Here is a 19,543-nt window from a genome sequence, read left to right as displayed (position 1 = left end):
TGGTCAGGACTCGTTGAAAGTCTGCAAGTACAAGGAAACAGGTTAAAATGCCAAAATTTCCTGTATCAAGCAACAGAACTCACCAGCAAACCCAAGGGTTCTCGCGCAGCCTTCTGTGCACCACCTGAAAGGAAAAGATTCCGAATTACAGTCATTTAAAAGTCTGAAAACTTGAACATATGTGGTTATTGAGCAACAGCAAAAGATAGCTTACAGCAGTTCATGCCATTTGCCATAGTCGGTTCACAGGTTCTGGTACACTGGATGGCACATGGAGCACTGCATAAGGAGACAAAACAGTTAGCAATGCAGACAGTGGTTAAATAACTGTGGAGCTCCCATTAGGTTTTTGAATTTACCATTGGATAAAAGACTGGGGCAGCACCATCCTACCTAAATGCACATCTGGCATTGAGAAAATTGGATTTTGAAGTGTGCCATCTTCCGCCTGAAATGTGATTAAAATTTATGGTGATATAAAGGCAAAGAAACTGTGAACATAAGACTGAGAGTGGATGGCAATGTAGCTTGGCATCAGTAATGTATACACATGCAAGAAACTATCTTAGCATCACTGCAGTTTGCTTGTGAAAACAGCCAATGGCAGCAATGACTATTGTAGTTCCTGGACTTTTGTAGGTTAAGAAAGCTCCGTTTTCAATTACAGTTGTCTTGGATATGGTAATGTATCAGTACAGGCCGACTTCAATTCTTTCTTGGTATCTCGTTAAAGCTGGACATGCTACTGCCTCAAAGCTGCCTCCATATTTGTGTGAAAATAAGCCACTGCTGATAAAACTAGAATGTAAAAAAATTAAAACAAAAGGTACTGAATGTAAAAATATTGTACGATTTCGAACAGTTTATACTTGCCCGGAGCTGAGAGACCTGCCACTTGTTCATCGCAGGTCACATCGTTGGCTGGGTATAAGTGCACAATAAATTTAAAAACAAACCAAACAACACAAAAATAACAAATTGTAGATTAAAGGCGATTACCAGTGACTTCTTCCAAGGCAGCCGTGCCTTTGTAGTCCTTTCCTGCCAAGGGGCTGAGCACAGAGAAATAAATGCAGCTTGTAAAATGAAAGTACCAAGAAAGCCACATTTTGGCTAGCTGCTCCTAATTATCACCCTTGTCAGTGTGCTAAGCAGCACATGACTATGCAGTGATTTCAGCATGCACATACTTGAAAAGTAGGGATGAACACAGAAGTATCTCTAGAAAAATGAAACTGGGGAAATCAGGAAAACTGAGGTGCATGGCTTTTTTTTTGCGCGTGAAACCGCTTAGTGCCAGACAGCGTTCGAAGTCAGTGCTATGCGACGACGTGGATCACCTGGCTGATCACGTGAGTTTGTAAACGAAACATACACGCACTCCTGGGGTCTGACAGCCCCAGGGGTGCGACGGGAAAGTAGTTACAGTCAGAACTCCAGTCCCAATGGCTTCGGAGCCGGTGCGGCCACACAATACGCCTGCGCTTTGGAGTAGGGGTCTCGTCCGCAGACAAATCGGAAGTGAACCGCGCAAGGTATAGTTTCTTCCTCCCTTCGTCATATGTTCCTGGGATAAATCATGAAAGACAAGCTTGAGCTCTGATGTATTTTAGAAGAAAATGATATATGCTTACGGAATATTCCTTTCACTCAAGCCGAATATTCAAGGAAGCCCGGGATAGGTGGTTGTCCGCGCCGCACCAATCTTGCGGCTTTGTCATTAGCGATATCTGGCCACAAACATTTATCACGATCCACCCAAGTGCACAGGACAAGTTCAACTTCTTGCGAGTCTCTGAATTTGACAGTTGCGTACATGTCTGAAACAAAAACAAAGGTTTCAGGAAAGGATCTGATCTGAGGTCTCCAGAGCAGTAAATCGTGAGGCGACGCTTAGCTTTAGTCTGTTGCATTGACGTGACGAGACAAAAGTGCTGCGCGGGCCTGAATCGCGTACTGCAACACTGGTCGGCACCACCACGTCGTACCACTACCAGCAAACACGTGCGACCCAATCAACCACCGATATCCTACGGACGGCCGGCAGAGGTCTGTTTCAGATGTTCCGTATGTCCACTGAACATCCGCAAACAGACGGTAGACGTCCGTCGGCCGTCCGATAGGAGGCCAAAGGTATACGTTTCGCCCGCCGACGGATGTCCAGTTGAGTACGTCCATTGGCGGATCTTTCTCGATTATTCGCATATGTAGTGCATGCGTGCTTTTTCACTTCACGCGATGCAATAAAACAAAAAATAATTTGATGCACAGCAGGCATATTTTATTGTGGTTGGCGATACATCAGCAGAGCAATGGGTTATATTCGGAAAATTTCTTAAATGTGACTCTTCCAATGTGGCAAGCTTGGGACACACATCCGTAATCTCCCCACCCACAGGATTTCTGAAATAAAAAGAACACGGCAAACATCAGTCATGTGAAACAAATGGCACACTGCAGCAGTCCAAGTAAAAACATTGGAAGCAATTAATAGAAGTGTTTAATGCTGCAAGTATAACAGACAATGCACTTTAACAAACACCTCAATAAGTATAAGGCAATAACAGCTCTCACTTTTCCACACCATATTTCACAATGTATCTGTTCTTTCTTTATTATCACGGGCCTTAAGGCACTAACCTGCGCAGCACTGTACGCGACTGTGCACAGAAAGCCGCAAAGCTTCCGTTGCGAACCACTGCGAACTACACGTGCTCCCTATGGTCTGCCTTTCGCGCGTTGTCACTCTTTATATAGACCAGATTTTTTTAGCCTCATCAGCAGCTCACGGACGGCTCCATACTCTCGACGCCAGGCGCCGCCTCCCGGAGGGGACTGCGGGATTTGTCATGAGCGTTGTCTTTCCGAATGCGAATACGACGTAGTGTGGTCGTTTTTTGTTCTACTCGTCGTTCCTGTTGTCGATGCATAGAAAGTGTTTGTCAATGTACAGCAGCTATTCCTCTAGACGGCACTGCGCTGTCGTTGGTTGCACCAACAACCAACGAAAGCGCAAAATGCTTTTGCAAGGCATGTGTGATGTGCACCACGACCAAAGAAGCATATGCATGTGCGGCGTCTATTCCTTTCATAAATTTCCTGCCGCACCAGAGTGCCGACGGCAATGGGTCGTCGCGTTGAAAAGAGAGGACTTCGAACCTAGCAAGCTTGCGCGCGTAAGTATCATGCTTCCTTTGGAAGCCGACGACATGCGCGTTGTCAAACTGGGTATTGCATGATGTGTTTATCGCGGAATTCTCAACTGCTTGCAGGTTTGCTCTGTCCATTTCATTGACGGCAAACCAACGAAACTGAACCCGTGTCCGATGCTGAACCTCGGATACGCAAGAAAGGTGAGTTTTCAAGGACTTGTGGAAGTACGGGGCTAGTGCGCCGAACGAGCATCATGAATTTAGAAGTCTCCTTACCGCGGACGGTTTCCGTGCGCGTTGAGATTTCGTAAGCAGGGCACTTTCACCCCTATAACTATATATATATATTTATATATGTCGCGAATATTAAAACTGCGTATTGGGGGCATTGGCGACGTATCTTTTTCATCGGAAAAATTTGTTGCGATTTAATACGGTCCGACACACGAAGAAAAAACAGCAGGCTGCTCAATTTAATGAAAAGACCACGATCGAGTGCTTGTTTCGACTGCAGTAGGCTATGTAAATTTTCTTAATGAACCTAAATGCAGCTACCATTAAATATTACGCCGCAAATTATGACGACGACTTGTGGTGCGCGTCGTTTTATTGCATCGCGCTGGTATTTAGGTGTCAGTGTATTCATCTCGGCGCAGATATTTAATTTGCCCGAAACAAGGTGTGCACTTAGATACATTCTAAAAAAAGGCAGGGAGTGCTGCCCGCCACGGTGGATCAGTGGTTTAGCACGCTCGGCTACATAGCCGGAGTACACGGGGTTCAAACCATCCCGCGGCGGCCGAGTTTCGATAGAGGCGAAACGCAAAGGGCGCCCGTGTGCAGGCGATGTCAGTGCATGTAAAAGGTCCTAAGGTGGTCGAGCCCTCCACTGCAGCATCTCTTTACTCCAACCTTCCTCAATTCCCTACTGCGCGCTTCAGGCGTCAACCGAAAGGTACATGCTGCGCGCTTCCTTTCTGATAACCAATTATTATCAAATGCAAGATCAGTGATTACTGATATCATTAGCAGTTAACCCATGGGTGCAATTAATTATGATCTTTGGCAAAGGTTAGGCAGACTTGACTTTCCATTCTGAATTATTTAGGGCCCTAAGACAGGACGAAGATAGAAAAACATAGGACAAGGCGAGACCAAAACCAACTAGCCCAGCAACAATTTCTCTTAACTTTCCATAACAGCCTCAGAGTACAATTTCCGCATTTAGCCACTTTTGTTAGACCACTGAGTATTTGGCACGGAAGGTAGATTATAAATGTGCGATCCAGGTAAGATAGAATAGTCAAATGTTTAGAAGAAAGCTCGTAAGTAGGTGTGAATACCTTTATTTGCAGATAAGGAAATTTATGGCATCATTTCTATGTGAAATGAAAAATTTACTTAGCCTACCAGCTATTACTGACAGCTGCATCCATGACATTTAAGCAGTAACGTCTGATTTCTGTTCACTTAGCAAAAAAAAAACAATGTTTCAAAGTAAGGAAGCACGGATTCTCTGTATTTTGGTTACATTTGGGCGTTTCTTTTCCACCAGAATATTTCAGCTTTGGTTCTGGCGACATGTCATGACTTTAAAACACTGCATGTATAAGACACCTTGGTAGTCTTGCACTATGTGGCCTTGAGCCATTAAAGGTATTGTTATTTGAAATGTTTGGACATTGTTATAGTACTTGATAGCAAGTTTTATGCAGTGGAAATGAAAAATACATGCCTGTAAGGACAAAATGGATCTAAAAAAATTCAAAATGCGCAGGTTACACATGGACGAAGGCAAATCCTCAAAAAAGGTGAACCATTGGGGCATGTTACTCCAGGTGTCACTGCACAGGGATCACAAATAAAGGTAAGACTAATTTCTGCACAGCTTTTTTTTAACCCTCCCGTACTCTTGTTATAGCTACATGTATGACCATGCTAGATGCAGGGTGACAAACTCGACGGGCCTGGCAACGTCACTGCTGTGCACACCAAGTGAATTGTGTGGTGGTTCCTATCATTACCTGACGTATTACTTAAATCACATTGAAGAGAGGGATGCCCTACTCTCATTCCTCAAGAGGGCTTGAGTGCCACACGTTTCACTTGAAGACATTTTTTGCCCGTGCGGAAACCGGTCACTTAGGAAGGATGCTTCCCACCTTCCTCTAAAATTGCTGCAAGACACTGACCTTGACCGAAGATGGTGACTGCACCAGTTGGTGTCTATTATGAGTGCTTGTGTGCGTGGCAGTGAAGCTGTGGTATGTCACATATCGCCCTTACAATCACTATTAAGGTGTTAGTACAGCGGGGCAATTTTCGCCAGATTTTTTGCATCGCATCATGGCACACAGTACACAAAATAAGGGGAATGTACAAATGCTTACAGAAGCACCTCTTCTGCATGCCCTGTCTTCTGTGTTGAAACACCTTCAAAGCCTGTTGTATCCTACGTATGTGCTACCACCCTTCGCAGCTGCAATCTGTCAACACGAAACCCACATTTGTCAAACCAGAGTAACTGTTGTGCCCTAGAAAAGGTGTTGCCACTTTAAAGAAGGCAACATTCAGGTACAGTCGAGCCCACCTGTAACTGCCAGAGATATAATGAACGCTCACTTATTACACACTAGGAGGGAGCTACTCTCAAATTCTGTACTCTGTGGCACAACATCTCTGATAAAACAATGGGCTGCACAGCTCGGTTATAACGAACCAGGAGGTGTGTAACCTAGCCCCCAATGATAAAAAACGTGCACCTCCCACCAGCGCGGAGACTTCAAGCGCCTTCCAGCTCCAGTGATTCCCCCAATAAAGTGGTTACCCCCCCCCCCAAAAAAAAAACAATTTAAAAAAAAGGCGGCACTGAAAGTGCAGTTAAATGGCAGCCAAGTGCACCCCGCCAGGCAGCGGGTGAATCGGTGTGGGCATGTGTGCCAGCTGGGCAAGGCGCCTATGAAGTGGAAGCAGCAGCGTGTTAAGCAAGAGACAGGGGCTGTGAACCGAAACTACTGCAACAGCCGGTGATCACCCAATGACAGCAATTTAAGAAGTTTTAAAGTCAGTCATGAAATACACGTTGCTAACCCGCCTGGCCATGTGTGTATTGCTTGCCCAATTGGGATCTCCACCTTCTGTGATACTGCAGTGTGCAGGCAGTGCGCAGATAGCATTCGGTGCGTCCTGTGCGCACGTTTGCTCCTGTAGATTTGTCGCTGCGTCTTTGCAACTTTGTCGAGCATAGAAAACGAGGTTGCTGTACTACCACCAGTTACCGTGAACACCTCAACCTAAAGTGTGCTCCTTCCATGTTATGGCAGCAACTGTATGAGTCCTTGCATACGCTAAATCAGAGGGAACCCCTCAGTCCCTGTTTGCGTGGCTAACCTGTCTGAAGTACCAGCATGCTTTGTGCAATGTGATGTTAAGATTTACTCATGCCCTCATTTAGATTTACTCATGCCCTCATTTAGATGTTGCTTGCAACAGGTGCATCTCTCTCATTTAAGACCACATCTTTTTTCCAGGTTATGCCCCAAACATCCCCTGCACCAGATGGCTCGACTCCAGACTTTGCAAGTGATCAAACGTTCCCAGCAGCAGATGACTTGGCTCCAGACTTTGCAGATGAGGTTGAAATAAGAGAGGAGCCACTTGACGCCAGCCATCAATCAGTTTTTCTGCAGACAGAATCTTCAGCTGTGGGCGAAAAATCTTGTCATAAGAGTTGCCAGACTGAACCAGAGGTGTGCACCATTGGCGTTCAGTGTGAGGATTTATGTAGCACTATAGAGGAGGACCACTCTTATGCTGCACGGTCCATTAAAACAGAATCTTCGGCAGTTCAGACTATTGAGAAGCCATTGTCTGAAGATATTTCAGAAGCTGTATGCAGTTTTTATACTGGCCTTAGCTGTGATGTCTTCTGGAAACTTGTGACTGCAGTGAATCTGCAAACTTGCACTAGGCGCACCATGAGCATCGGGGACCAGGTACTGCTGACACTCATGCGCCTGAGGCTGGGGCTCTTGTACTTTGACTTGGCCATAAGGTTCAACATTTCAGTGTCCAAAGCTGGGCACGTGTTTCGAACAACGCTCGCCACTTTGGACAACCTGATGACAAAGGTTGTGGCATGGCTACCACCAGAGACAATTCTAGCAACATTGCCACAGCAGTTCAAGGAGAGCACATATCGCAATACGACGAGCATCCTGGACTGCACAGAGGTTGCACTGCAGCGACCAAAGAAGCTCTACGAAAGAGGACAGACGTATAGCCACTATAAAAGTGGAAACACCGTGAAGTTTCTTGTGGCAATAGCTCCAAGTGGCTTCATAACTTTTGTGTCTCGCTGCTTTGGTGGATGGGCATCCGACAAGTATATTGTTGAGAAGTGTGGGATTACAAAGCTCTTCTTTAACAATCAAGAAGTGATGGCCGACAGGGGGTTCACATTGACGCCTTCAATGAAGGAGAAAGGTGTGAAGTTGAATGCTCCTCCTTTTTCAAGGGGAAGGGAACAGTTCCCAGAAGCAGAAGCTACAGCAGCCAGGAGAATATCATGGCTAAGAATACATGTTGAGCGTGCCATCAACCGCATCAAGTGCTACAGAGTTTTGAAGGGTGCACTTCCTATACACCACAAGAATTTGATAGATAGCATTGTTCGTGTTTGTGCAGGTCTGTGTAACCTGAAAGGCCCCCTAATTGCCCCGAAGGATTGAAAAATTACTGTGCAAGGGAAAAATACGGTTTTCCACATCATTATGGAGAGCTTGAATTATGGAGTTTTTCTAGGAATGAAACTTCATAAATGAACCCTTTGCTGTTTAAATGGGAACTTTCCATTCAGGCAATGGGCAGGGTGAAAATGCACAGAGCCTACTGGTGCCCATGCATTCTTGTTCCTTTATTATTGACAATGCTTTAAACAGAAACATCACTAATGCAACGAGAGGGGCCCTTTTTCGTGTTTTGAGCGTTACACCAGCAAAAGACTGAGAAAAAGTGCCTTAATAATGATTTGTTTTCATTTGAGGGGCTTCATGTGCTGCAGTGTGCCAATGTGCCATTCATATCATTGCATGAACAGCTATGAAGCTGTCAGCAGGTTCAGTGACACAAATGTGTTGAGCAAATGTCTGCCTACTGTGTACTGATACATACTGATTCGTGGGCAGTGAACAGTAATAGGATATACGATGGCGTGCCATAAGCCGCCTTTATGCACCTTACAGACTTTCTAGTGGTTCTAGCTGTACTGCATTTTTTAGGTAATGGTGACTGCGATAATGCATTGGAGTGCTGATGATTTAGTGCAATTAGCATTTCACTGTACACTACTAACAAGCTGATCCCATTCACAGTGTGTTTAATCGAAATTTTCCATTTTTTTAATATATGTTAGCATGGACGCTTTGTGGACAGTTTTTTGTTACTCTATAAATAAGATGCACCTATACAAGCAGGGTGCTCATGAAAGCACTGCAAGTGGCAGGTATTAATCCAGAGCTCTCCATTATGGTAATTTTTTATTAAGCCCTTCAAGTGTGGTTCAGCTGTTTTACTGTGCTTCTTTTTTCATAACCTTCCCATTTTAGCTCGCCCATTAGGTGAGGGCAACAAGCCACTTTATTTTCAGATTTGCTCAGAAAACTTCCTAATTGTTTCAGGCACAGCTCTCTGTAACAATCAACTACTGTGTTTCCACTGTCATTTATTGCACAATTAAATACATTGCCACAGCATTTAGCAGCTCTTTGTTATCACTTAGCGCACAGTTCAGCATAATCCTTGCAGAACACCAGGCTTCCACTGTGAACTTCATTGACAAGCCTGGGAAGGTAGTGCTTGAAATAAAATTGCGACAACCGACTGATGTGTCCAACTACAAATTCCACATCGTACAACACCTCAACTAAAACAGTGTTGAGCACTGACCAAACAAAAAAATAACAGTGGGATCTCTGCAGGCAAAACATCGTAAACTGCACTTGGAAATAGTATCCATTTCTTCCGGTTTTGGCCAGGTAACACTTTCCTCCTTCATCCTCTCTCACGTCGTAGGTGTTGCTTTTTACAAGCTCCAAGCAATCATTGATGTAGGGGCACTTGATCTCCAAGATACTGGTTTCACCAACTAATCCGTCGGGGCTAGCTGACAAAAATGGGTGAGTTTCACTCACAATGGTGCCACACTGCTTCACCTCAACTTTGCACAGCTTCTCAAACGTCTGCCGAGCAACAGGCTCATACCGTTGCCCATGGCTTGTCGCTTTATTTCCTCTAAAATGTGAAAAAAGGCGTGACGTCACAAATTTGTCGGGCAATGTCTCTTTTTTTCGTGGAACTTTGGCGACATTTGAGGCTGTCAGCCTGAGCTTGCGACTGTCCTCCCATAGAGGGCCAGCCTGTTGCACAGTCGCCTCTGCAAGCTGCAGCCTGGCTGGCTCTTTCAAGCGAACCCACTTCTCATAAAAGTCTCCACAAGTGATGCAGGAAGGCTCGTCATCCTCGTGCGATGTGTGCACAGGTGCGGCTGTGCCAACTGCAGACGCATTGCTCGGTACTGCAGCATCAACGGTTAGCTGCAGCAAGCTCCCTTTTGCCTCGAGAAGAGGTGCTATGTCGGAGCTTCTCATGGCTTGCACGTACTCTTGGTGAGTGTTGTAACATCGTGGGTCAGCACTCCTGGCTTCCACCGACGTCTCTGTTAATACCTTTTTCATTGTGAAGCTCATATGGGAGACTTCCGATGGCACCACATTTCTTTTTGTCCCACGATTCCAAAGAGCACTTCAGTCAGTGCAGGCTTGCCCAGTAAGGCCCTGCTTGTTGGCAAATTCTATTTTCCACAAGACTGCACCTGTCATTCCAGAAGAGACGAAAAAAAATATTTTTTATCATGTCCCAAAAGATAACGCCTCAGATAATTTTGATATTTTTGCAGTGAACAAAATACTAATTCAGTCATACTAAAGAAGGCTTGAGGGGTACGTGGTGCCTGGCAGATGGCTACATAATAATCATAATAATAAATTAATTGTTGCATTTCAGGGTACATATACGGGCCTGCAAAAGCGAACAGAGGGCTTGTGAGGCAGTGCCGGGCAGCATGGAAGATGCCAATTCAACAGCATACATAATGTAATGCTTTTGCATAATGCTTTTGAAATACAATTGGGACTAAACCGTAGATGGTGCTGCACATATGGACAATATACTAGCACACAATTTTTGTCATCAGTTGGCACAGTCTCAAGGATTCTGTGCAGATTCTGTTTTGACTGACATGATCCATTCTTCCATAATAATTTTGTTGTGCAAAGCACCATGGTCTGCCCTTGCAAGTCGTTAACTGACTGACCAGTTTTCATGAGCATGATTGCAGAATGAAACAGACTATATGCAATCTTTTTAATGTGGTTGGTCACTCCTCATGTACATCTTTATAAATCTGCCCATTTTAATTTAAAGTTATGTGCATTAACAAATACACCTTTGAACAATGCAGTATAGAAATGTAAATAAATAATAAATGAATAAATAACCCCCCCCCCCCCTCAGAAAGCGGTTCTGGAGCCCCTGCCTGGTGCCACCGGAGGTTGCTATGCCAAAGCTCGCCTTCAATAGCTGTGTATGCTCTTGGGCTTACCTATGTGGCTGCAGACTTTTGTCAAGCCAACCTTGCAGTTGCAGGCAGCAGAAAGTATGCTGCATGACTTGGTAATGCACACCCAAACTTGATATGGTCGAGCGTCGTCTGCTTGTGATGGTGCCACCGGTCCCCTTACAAAGTAAACATCTTCATCCACTTGATGAATCCGCAGCTGTCCCACTTTCCCACTGATAACATAATTGTAGGAGTCCAAGCTCTTCAAGGCCTGGACATCTTCTAAGTCGCATGCCTTGGATTTCAACAAGTAATAGGTTATGTGATGCTCCTGTACAGGTGGCCACAACTTCATATCGTCCATCCATTGTGCGGGATCGATCGTCTCGGGATGCGGCAAAACACGGGTACCTGAGCCAGGAACATAAGCAAAATTGTAAAAAAAAATATCGTTCGTCGCGAACAGTTGATTCGGCTGCACGTCGCGTAGGCTCATCCGTGCCGTCGTAGAGAAGGAGCTTTGAAAACCAGGTCCGGTTGTGACCATACCGGCATTTCCTTTGTTGTATTTTAAGTCTGTGCCCCTTAATTAAATTGGCCCATTTGCGGTGTGGCCGACCTGCACAACAAAGTAGCTGCATCGGGTCACCTTCGAGATACCCTCCACAGCATTATTAACCCTTTGAGGGTCGAATTATTTTGAAGAAAACTTTCCCAGGTGGTCAAATTACTTTATTGCGGATATTGAATCTACAAAATGTATATAATTGAGAATAAATAGTAAAAAAAATTAGGCACAGTACTTTGGTGACAGCATCACTCACAACTGGAAAACGTTCAATAGAATAGAATAGCAACGGTGATAAGCAAGCTAAGAGCAGCACCAATAAAGATAGAAATCAACTTTCGCTGCCTCTGCAAAACAGTGCCCACAAAGAGAAAACACGTTTCGCGCGACTCCGTTGCGATCCCGCGGCGGAATCGAAACAGCGTAGGCGCGTTGCCACAGAGGGCGAGAATACCTCGCGAGCAACGGTGATAAGCAAGCTAAGAGCAGCGCCAATAAAGATAGAAATCAACTTCGGCAGCCCCTGCAAGATAGTGCTGACAAAAAGAAAACTCAAATTTCGCGCGACTCCGTTGCGATCACGCGGCGAAACCAAAACTACAAAAGGGGTGTTGCCGCAGTCTGTGCCGCCGCGCTAAAGCTAGACATAAGTTCTGCTTATCTCCGTAAGAAGGCAGCACAAAATTCAAACACTTCTTGTAAGTTTTAAGAGGTGGCAGCACCCCCCCAGTGAGCACGCATTGCTCTTTTGGCGCAAAATTTCAAACTGAAGATCGAAACCGTACCCGTACGGCAAAGACCTTGCGGGACAGAAAACCGCCGCCGTACATATACGGCAAAAACCTTCAAAGGGTTAATAAAAGAATTAGTTCGCGCAACTGAAAAAACGCGCGCACATGTTACTTGCCTCGCGGCTCTGCAGAAGGGCGCTCGACGGTGGTCAAATACACGACCACAAACGCACATGCACAGCACAAGTGCGCAGCAGCGTGTTACCACTGTCACCACTCATTCACTTACTATCGAATCGTACAATACAAAGATGCCAAAATGTACTCACCAAGCTTCAATACAGCCGCGGCGCCCGAACAAGCAGCCATCATCAGCAGCGACAAAGCGTCGATCGTCTGCTATCCCGCAGTCCCCTGGGAAATGCTCGCACCGCGGCGCGCCAGTCGGTGCAAAATGGCCGCGCCCAGGAGAGGCTCAAAAATCTGGTCTATAGGCACAGTGAACCTAGCGATGCCTTAAAAATCAACAAGATGCGAAAATACTCCGTCCCGCAACTTTGAAGACGAGTGGGAATTAGCCGCGCGAGTTGAGGGCTCCCGCAGCTGTGTGATGTAGGCTCCCGAAAGTGTGAGAACAGCACACACTTCTAGAAGCCATCTCCTCGCGCTTACTGCTCCCACTGTCCTGTGAACGAATGTTATATGAGCATGCTGCATTGTCCTAGAAGCAAGTTCCAAGAAGTGTACTGGATACATACCTTCGTAGGAAGTCACATGTACACTAAGCCTTCTTAAAACCAAGGTCGACGCAGTATGGGATTCCGGTGTTCCAGAAGAGCTTCAGGCGCTTCCCGTATCTTTCGAATTGCTTAAGTTACATAACTACTTTCGTCCACAGGCCGTACAAAGCCACGAATTATAATAACAGAGCTATAAAGCAGCACAACACTACGCGACAAATCAACAACAGCGCTACGGAGCCGTACTGGCTGGCCGTACTGATGGATTGGATTGGACTGACCGCGAACTGACAACTATGATGATGACGATAGCAGAATGCGCGGTAGTTTTGATACTTACGAGTGGTTTCAATGGCAAGTTTAGCTAGCAAAACGGTGGACATGTCGCACAACTCCACTAATTTGGAGAAGTTTTATAAATATAAAACTAGTCATTGAGTTCATGCAAAATTATCCAACATCTGCTTCTCCTCTTAGATAAATTTAGCTCGTTGGCGGCTGTTGCACTGCAGGTAGGAGTGGAATCGCACCAATTTACAAACATCGCGTCAAACCCTCCAACTGATGCAAATGAAACGGTATACATACACTAAAGGCGCGAATTTTCTGTGAAAAAAAAAAAAACCGTCCATACTCATGGCCTGGGAAAATACTCGGCCTTACATCCTTCGGACGTACACCTTGTCTCTCATGCGGATATACAAAAGTGGACACTGTCCGTACGTCCGGTGAATGTACGAATACGGATATCCGAAATCGGTTGTGTTCGTTCGTCCGATGGACGTCCGATCTCGGCAAAGGACGTTCGGATCTAGCTCGTACGTCCGACGGATATCTGTGGTTGCTTGGGGAAATATGCGGGCCAGCAGGCCATGTGCTTCCAGTATTTTTTAGTGGACTGTCGCTACTGAAGCAGCGCCTGTGGCACTTTACAATGCAGTGGAACAACTATCGAAATATATAACATGCAGGTATTAAATTTTTTGTGTTAAAGGAGTCTTACTTTCGTTGCGAAATAAAAAAAATAAGAAAATATTTGAATGTGCTAATAAAAATGAGAAAAAAAACGCGTTGTTCCTTTCTAGCATGCTTTTAGGCTGGCAACGTTTACTGACACTGGTAGAATGTAGCTTATGATGTAGTAGCTGTGGTAGTTACCACGCGCCACCGTTACCATCGCCGTGCCGTTGTGTGTGGTCGGGCGGCTGTGGACTCGTGCGACTTCGGTGCTTAGCTGCTTTGGTGGACCATAGTGCTTCGGACCACACGTCACACATTTCAGGCAGCCGCGGACGGTTCCTTGCTCACGTCTGCAGTTCAGCAGTTTGGTTCAGCTCATTGCTTTTCGCGATTCACTCGAGTGGTCGCGTCGGCATGCCTAAAATCAAGGAGAAGCCCTATACGCGGACAAAAGCCTCGCTCGAAGCAAAGGCAACCTTCGAGAACTTTGGATGATATTGTCACGTTGTAGTGACGGCAGTCCAGCGGCCAGGAAGACACCAAGAAGACTTGGAAACGAAGTTCTTTATTTGGGCTGAATTGCGCCCGCAAAACAACTGACTCACTCGGCGGCGGCGTAAGCAACAAACGTGCTCGTCAGTCGTCGAACTACGAATGCCCGCTGCTCGCGGCATCGTTCAATTTAAGCCGGCAAGGAAACTTCGAGATAACAGGCCGAGATCACCTAGAGTAATCTGGAAACACGTAGATGCAGCTCGGCATGGCTGTGATCAATCGAGATTAGTCCGGTCGCTTCTCGCGTCGCGAACAGAAATGATAACGCCCCTTTTCTGCAGCCTTGCGCGAATGAACGGACACTACAATGATACGCGGCATTACCCCCCTCCCAAAGGAGCATCGTCTCGATGCTTTAAAATGAAAATAAACACGGAGGATGCAAACTTTGAGTCCTTTAGCGTTCATAATGTCGCTTCAGGCGTACGACATGTACGACTTACGGGCGTGTGCGGCGTCGCTGAGATGCTGTCGTGCCGTCGGGGATGACTTCATAGTCGAGGTCACCGATGCGACGGAGAACCCTGTACGGGCCAAAGTAGCGTCGCAGCAACTTTTCACTCAATCCACGGCGGCGAACTGGCGTCCATATCCAAACACGATCACCTGGCTTGTAATGCGTGTCTCTTCGGCGCAGATTGTAGCGTCGGGCGTCGGTGTGATGCTGGTATTGAATGCGAAGCCGCGCAAGTCTTCGGGCTTCCTCGGCGCGATGAAGGTAGGCGGCGACGTCGAGGTTGTCTTCATCAGAAACGTGCGGGAGCATTGCGTCGAGTGTTGTCGTGGGCTTCCTGCCGTATACCAGCTGGAATGGGGTAAACCTGGTTGTCTCCTGGACGGCAGTATTATAAGCGAAGATCACGTAGGGAAGAATGGAGTCCCACGTCTTGTGTTCGGCGTCGATGTACATGGAGAGCATGTCTGCGATGGTCTTGTTCAGACGCTCTGTGAGTCCGTTGGTTTGTGGATGATAGGCAGTTGTCCTCCGATGGCTTGTCTGGCTATAGTTTAAAATGGCTTGCGTCAGCTCCGCTGTAAATGCCGTTCCTCTGTCTGTGATGAGCACTTCTGGGGCGCCGTGTCGCAGGAGAATTTGTTCGACAAAAAATTTTGCAACTTCTGTTGCGGTACCACTAGGCAACGCTTTTGCTTCGGCGTAGCGGGTCATGTAGTCGGTGGCTACGATGATCCACTTGTTACCTGATGATGAAGTCGGAAAGGGGCCGAGGAGGTCCATCCCCATTTGCTGAAAGGGCTTAGTCGGCGCACAGAGGCTCACTATTGTTCTGTCACGGATGCGCGCACTGCCGCGCGGCCACAGGAGCGCTTAGAGTCTGTCCGGGATGATTCCCAGCGCCCTGTAGGCCGCGAGCATTTCGCGACGCGGCACTGCAGAAGCGGCACAGCGAAGGAACATGTGCTCCAATATCTCCACTGCGCCGCAGTCAGCGCACGCGTCGCTCGGGGATGGTGGCCGCTGCGGCGAGCGAGCAGTTTGTGCTCACCACGGAGCCGTCAGTTGCTCGTAGAGCGAGAGAGCGAAACCGAAATCCAGCTAAGAGCTACCGCTGCCTTGTCACGTGAGGGCCTTTTTCCCATTATGCATTCCACTATATTTTTTATGACTAGCCTTCAAGATTGTGACGTCATGCTCCCTTCTAGTTTTTTCTTCCTCCATGGATGCAGTGGTGGCGTTGGCGTGTTTTCTCGCGGATTACGTTTTCTTCAAAATCCAACTTCATCGTCCGCTCACGGTAAGTCTACACGTTTATGTTTTATTCATTTGGTCACCTAAACCACTCTAAGCAGAGCTCTGTGCGCAGAAAAGATGATGGGCGCAGCGACAAACGTCCTATCTTCGTTTCTAAGGCGGAAGCCAACGGGTTCTCGACTAATGCCGCTTATCTATGTGCCGCTGTCTTTGCCACGACCGGCTTTGTGGTCTTTGCTAACGCGCGGAAAGGCAGTCTGTGCGATGCCCTTGATGATAAGCCGCTCCTAGCGAGCTGTCTACTAGATTTTTCGTGTTTCTAGGTAGCTGCGCGGCCAGAAATGTCGTTTAGCCTGTGAATGACGGCCGAAATGAAACTGTGCGTTAGTTAGCGCCGTGTGAGCTCAATTTACTTTGCACCTCCGAAAACGTACAGCCTTTGTCAAAAGTTTGGAGCCCAGGGGGTTTGCTTCCGAACCACACTTTGTGGTTCGTAATGCATCGCCCGCGCTACAAATTTCCTGAAGGTAAGATGATTTGTGGTCCTGCCTCCTCTAATGGGCAGGGCTGCCACGAATGCTTCAGGAGTCCCACTACAAGGCTTAGAAGCAAACCCCCTGGGCTCTAAAATTTTGACAAAGACTGTACTTACATACACTCTCGTTCTGTGGTGGATTGCATTTATTTTTTAATCTTTGTGTTATCGCCTGTCTGGGCCATGGAGTGCTGTTCTTTGTGAGGTGTGCATTGCTTGCTACGTGTGGACGCTCGCTCGGTGCGCGTCGTGGACGTCGACGTTTCAGCAAAGGTGTTTTGTAACGCTGTAGATTGGAGCGCGGGATGTTTGTCAGAGTTGCAGTCAAGCGGCGCTGGAGGAATGCTTATAGTGTGATGGGTGAGTAAAATTGGTTGCCGGCGCGAATGGCCGGCGTGCTCAAACACCGCGAAGAACCACGAGCTGCATCCCGTCCCCCTTCGTTGCACACGTATGGATTCGTCCATGTCTGTCATCAGAGCCGTTGACCGCCGCCGCCAGCTGGCCTGCGGGCACTTCATTTTGAAAGCTGGGTAAAGGTCGGCTCGAGAAGAGGTGGCTTACATTTCGTTCCGAGTGGTTCGTTCATGAATCCCGCTCACCCGTGCACAGATTTCTCGAATACCACTTGCGCGAGAGGCAGAGTATGTGTTTCTGCTTTCAAACTGCTACGTTACGAAAGCGCCGATGTAACTCGCCGCTTATTAGCGCCTAAAATGCAATTCAGCTCTCGTGTTATTATAGCTGCACCTGTTGAAGGCGTTAATTGTTTCATTATAGTACTTCCTACTTTGAGCGCGTTCAATGCTTTCGCTGATTTTTCTAGCACCTCGCGACTGCTTTTGAAACGGCGCAGCTGCAGCTTCTGTTTGCTGTGTGAGTTTTCTGAATAATGAGCGCGGCATGGAAGCGCTGGAACCCGCTTGTTTCTAAGAGCACGCGCTGTTGTATGAGTATGCTGTTCCGTCTATGTGCTTCAAGTTATTGGCGCAAATCTGTGGTGAACTGGTTGCTTCTGCCTGCTGGTTTTGTATAGCTTGTGCCCGTTTGAGTATCGGCTTACGTACACCCGGCCAAATCTTTAACTGGCTCTGGTGTTGCATCGCTAAATGCACCTTGTAAAAAGGTGCCTTTCGGCTACACTGCTGGCATATTCATACTGTAATTTGACGCGTGAGATGGCATTTCATGGTTTCTTTTTGTTAATATAATGTTTGAGTGGAGTACTTGCGTGTTTAGATCAAAGTTATCAGAAATATTCATCGTCTGCCACTGCAAAGAGCCGAAACAAGCGGAATACGCAGCAATGGTTCTGGTGGCGCATTTGCACTTACTCTGGGTAAACGACTTGTCTGCCATGAAAGGAGTGGTAGTTTACACAGAGGATGAGGCCATATGTACCAGATCCATTGCTGCGTATGCTGCTTGTTTCAGCTGTTCATAGTGGTAGACGAATATTTCTGATAACGTTGATCTAAACACGCAAGTACTCCACTCACATTATATGAACAAAAAGAAACCACGAAATGACATTTCACTCGTCAAATTACAGCATGAATATGCCAGCAGTGTAGCCAGAAGGCGCCTTTTTTACAAGGTGCATTTAGCGATGCAACACCTGAGCCAGTTAAAAAAATTTGGCCGGGTGTACCAGGTTTCACGCAGGTTATTTTGAAGCGCTTCTTCTATAGCGATTGTAAGAATAAATGCCGCAATATTCTCCTTTTTGGATCCCTGTGTAAGGTGCACTGAATCTGTATTTTGTGGAGGTGGCATTCTCAACAGCTCCTTGCGAGTCAATGCAGATATGTGGCACAATTGTTCGAAGTCTTCTGATACAAATAAAGTAAAAGGATTGCCATACAGAGATCAGTATTGGCTGTAACAGTATTTCCATACAGAAATCAGTATCAGTACTGGATTCAGAGTAGAGTGCTCCAGGTATTATGGGTCTTTGTTACAATGTTTTATGAAGACACATAATCTGACGTGTATTTACTGAAATGATTTAGCTGGCGTGATAGCTCAGTGGCTATCATGTTTGTCTAGCGATCTGAAAGGTGCAGGTTCGATTCCGGCCTAGGCGGTCGCATTTTAATAGAGGCAAAATGCTAAAGGCCTGTGTACTCTGCACAGGTGGCCGAAATTATTCCGCAGCCTTTCACTTCAGCGTCTCGTAGCCCATGCCGCCTTGGGTCTTTGAACCCCATAAAGATTGCCTTTCTAGAATGGCATAGCCAGGATATGCCTTGCATTCTAAAGCACATGTGTAGAGATGGAATGAGAATTTTTTTTCAGTTCCTCATATTATTTTTTCCTTTGTGCTGTTCAGGTGGACATGCCCAGATGATTGACTGCAGACAACAGGCTGTAAGAATGCTTCTGAGGAAACTAGCCAGACTGTTACTTTCAACATTTATGTTACTGTGGTGCATTCTTATGGTGCATGTATTGCATATTCCTAGCCTGGATAGCTTGGAAATAAACTAAATTTGTAAGTATATTGATTGTTTCATTTGTGAGCTCTGTCTGGTGACCTTTTTCAACGGTTGTAGACTGTCTGTCTATAGGCAGTCTATAGATGATGGTCTACTAATAGTTTAGTAGACAGCAGTCGATAGACTGTCTATAGACAAAGGTCTATAATTATACACTGCCAGGCCACACACCTATGGAATGTCTGTAGACAGTCTGTAGACATATGTCTACTGGACCAGTAGACTTTTGTCTGTAGACTGTCTATAGACAGTAATCTACAGGAAGTCTATGGCCATAAGTCTATAGGTCGTCCATAGTCCGTCTAGACAGTCTATAGAAAACTATAGGAAATGTGGCCATAAGTCTATAGATCGTCTATAGACTGTCTATAGACCTGTGTCTATAGACTTCCTATAGACCTATAGACTTTCAGTAGACATTTGTCTATAGACGGTCGATAGATAAAAGTCTACTAAAAGTGTATGGCCATGAATC

General features: G+C 46.3%; 1 protein-coding gene across 3 annotated transcripts; it reads left to right on the top strand.

Moving 5' to 3' along the window:
- The first annotated feature begins 2,169 nt into the window (after nt 1-2,169).
- Nucleotides 2,170-8,905, top strand: LOC149362069 (uncharacterized). Of its 3 annotated transcripts, XM_089572909.1 has the most exons (4): nt 2,170-3,176; nt 3,273-3,353; nt 4,930-5,019; nt 6,683-8,905. In XM_089572909.1, exons 1-4 carry the CDS (start codon nt 2,925-2,927, stop codon nt 7,880-7,882), a joined length of 1,623 nt encoding a protein of 540 aa, XP_089429035.1. In that variant the 5' UTR covers nt 2,170-2,924; the 3' UTR covers nt 7,883-8,905. The 3 variants fall into 3 exon arrangements, 2 of the variants coding, with proteins under 2 accessions (XP_089429035.1, XP_089429036.1); XR_016288978.1 differs by lacking the exon at nt 6,683-8,905 and having other exon boundaries at nt 4,930-5,171; XM_089572910.1 differs by having other exon boundaries at nt 2,170-3,353.
- Nucleotides 8,906-19,543: the final 10,638 nt, after the last annotated feature.

The sequence above is a fragment of the Amblyomma mixtum genome, chromosome 2, assembly GCF_055824585.1.
Source record: "Amblyomma mixtum isolate Tamu chromosome 2, ASM5582458v1, whole genome shotgun sequence".
Lineage (NCBI taxonomy): Eukaryota > Metazoa > Arthropoda > Arachnida > Ixodida > Ixodidae > Amblyomma > Amblyomma mixtum.
Note: the sequence above shows the minus strand (reverse complement) of the source record. Positions and strands in the feature narration are given on the sequence as shown.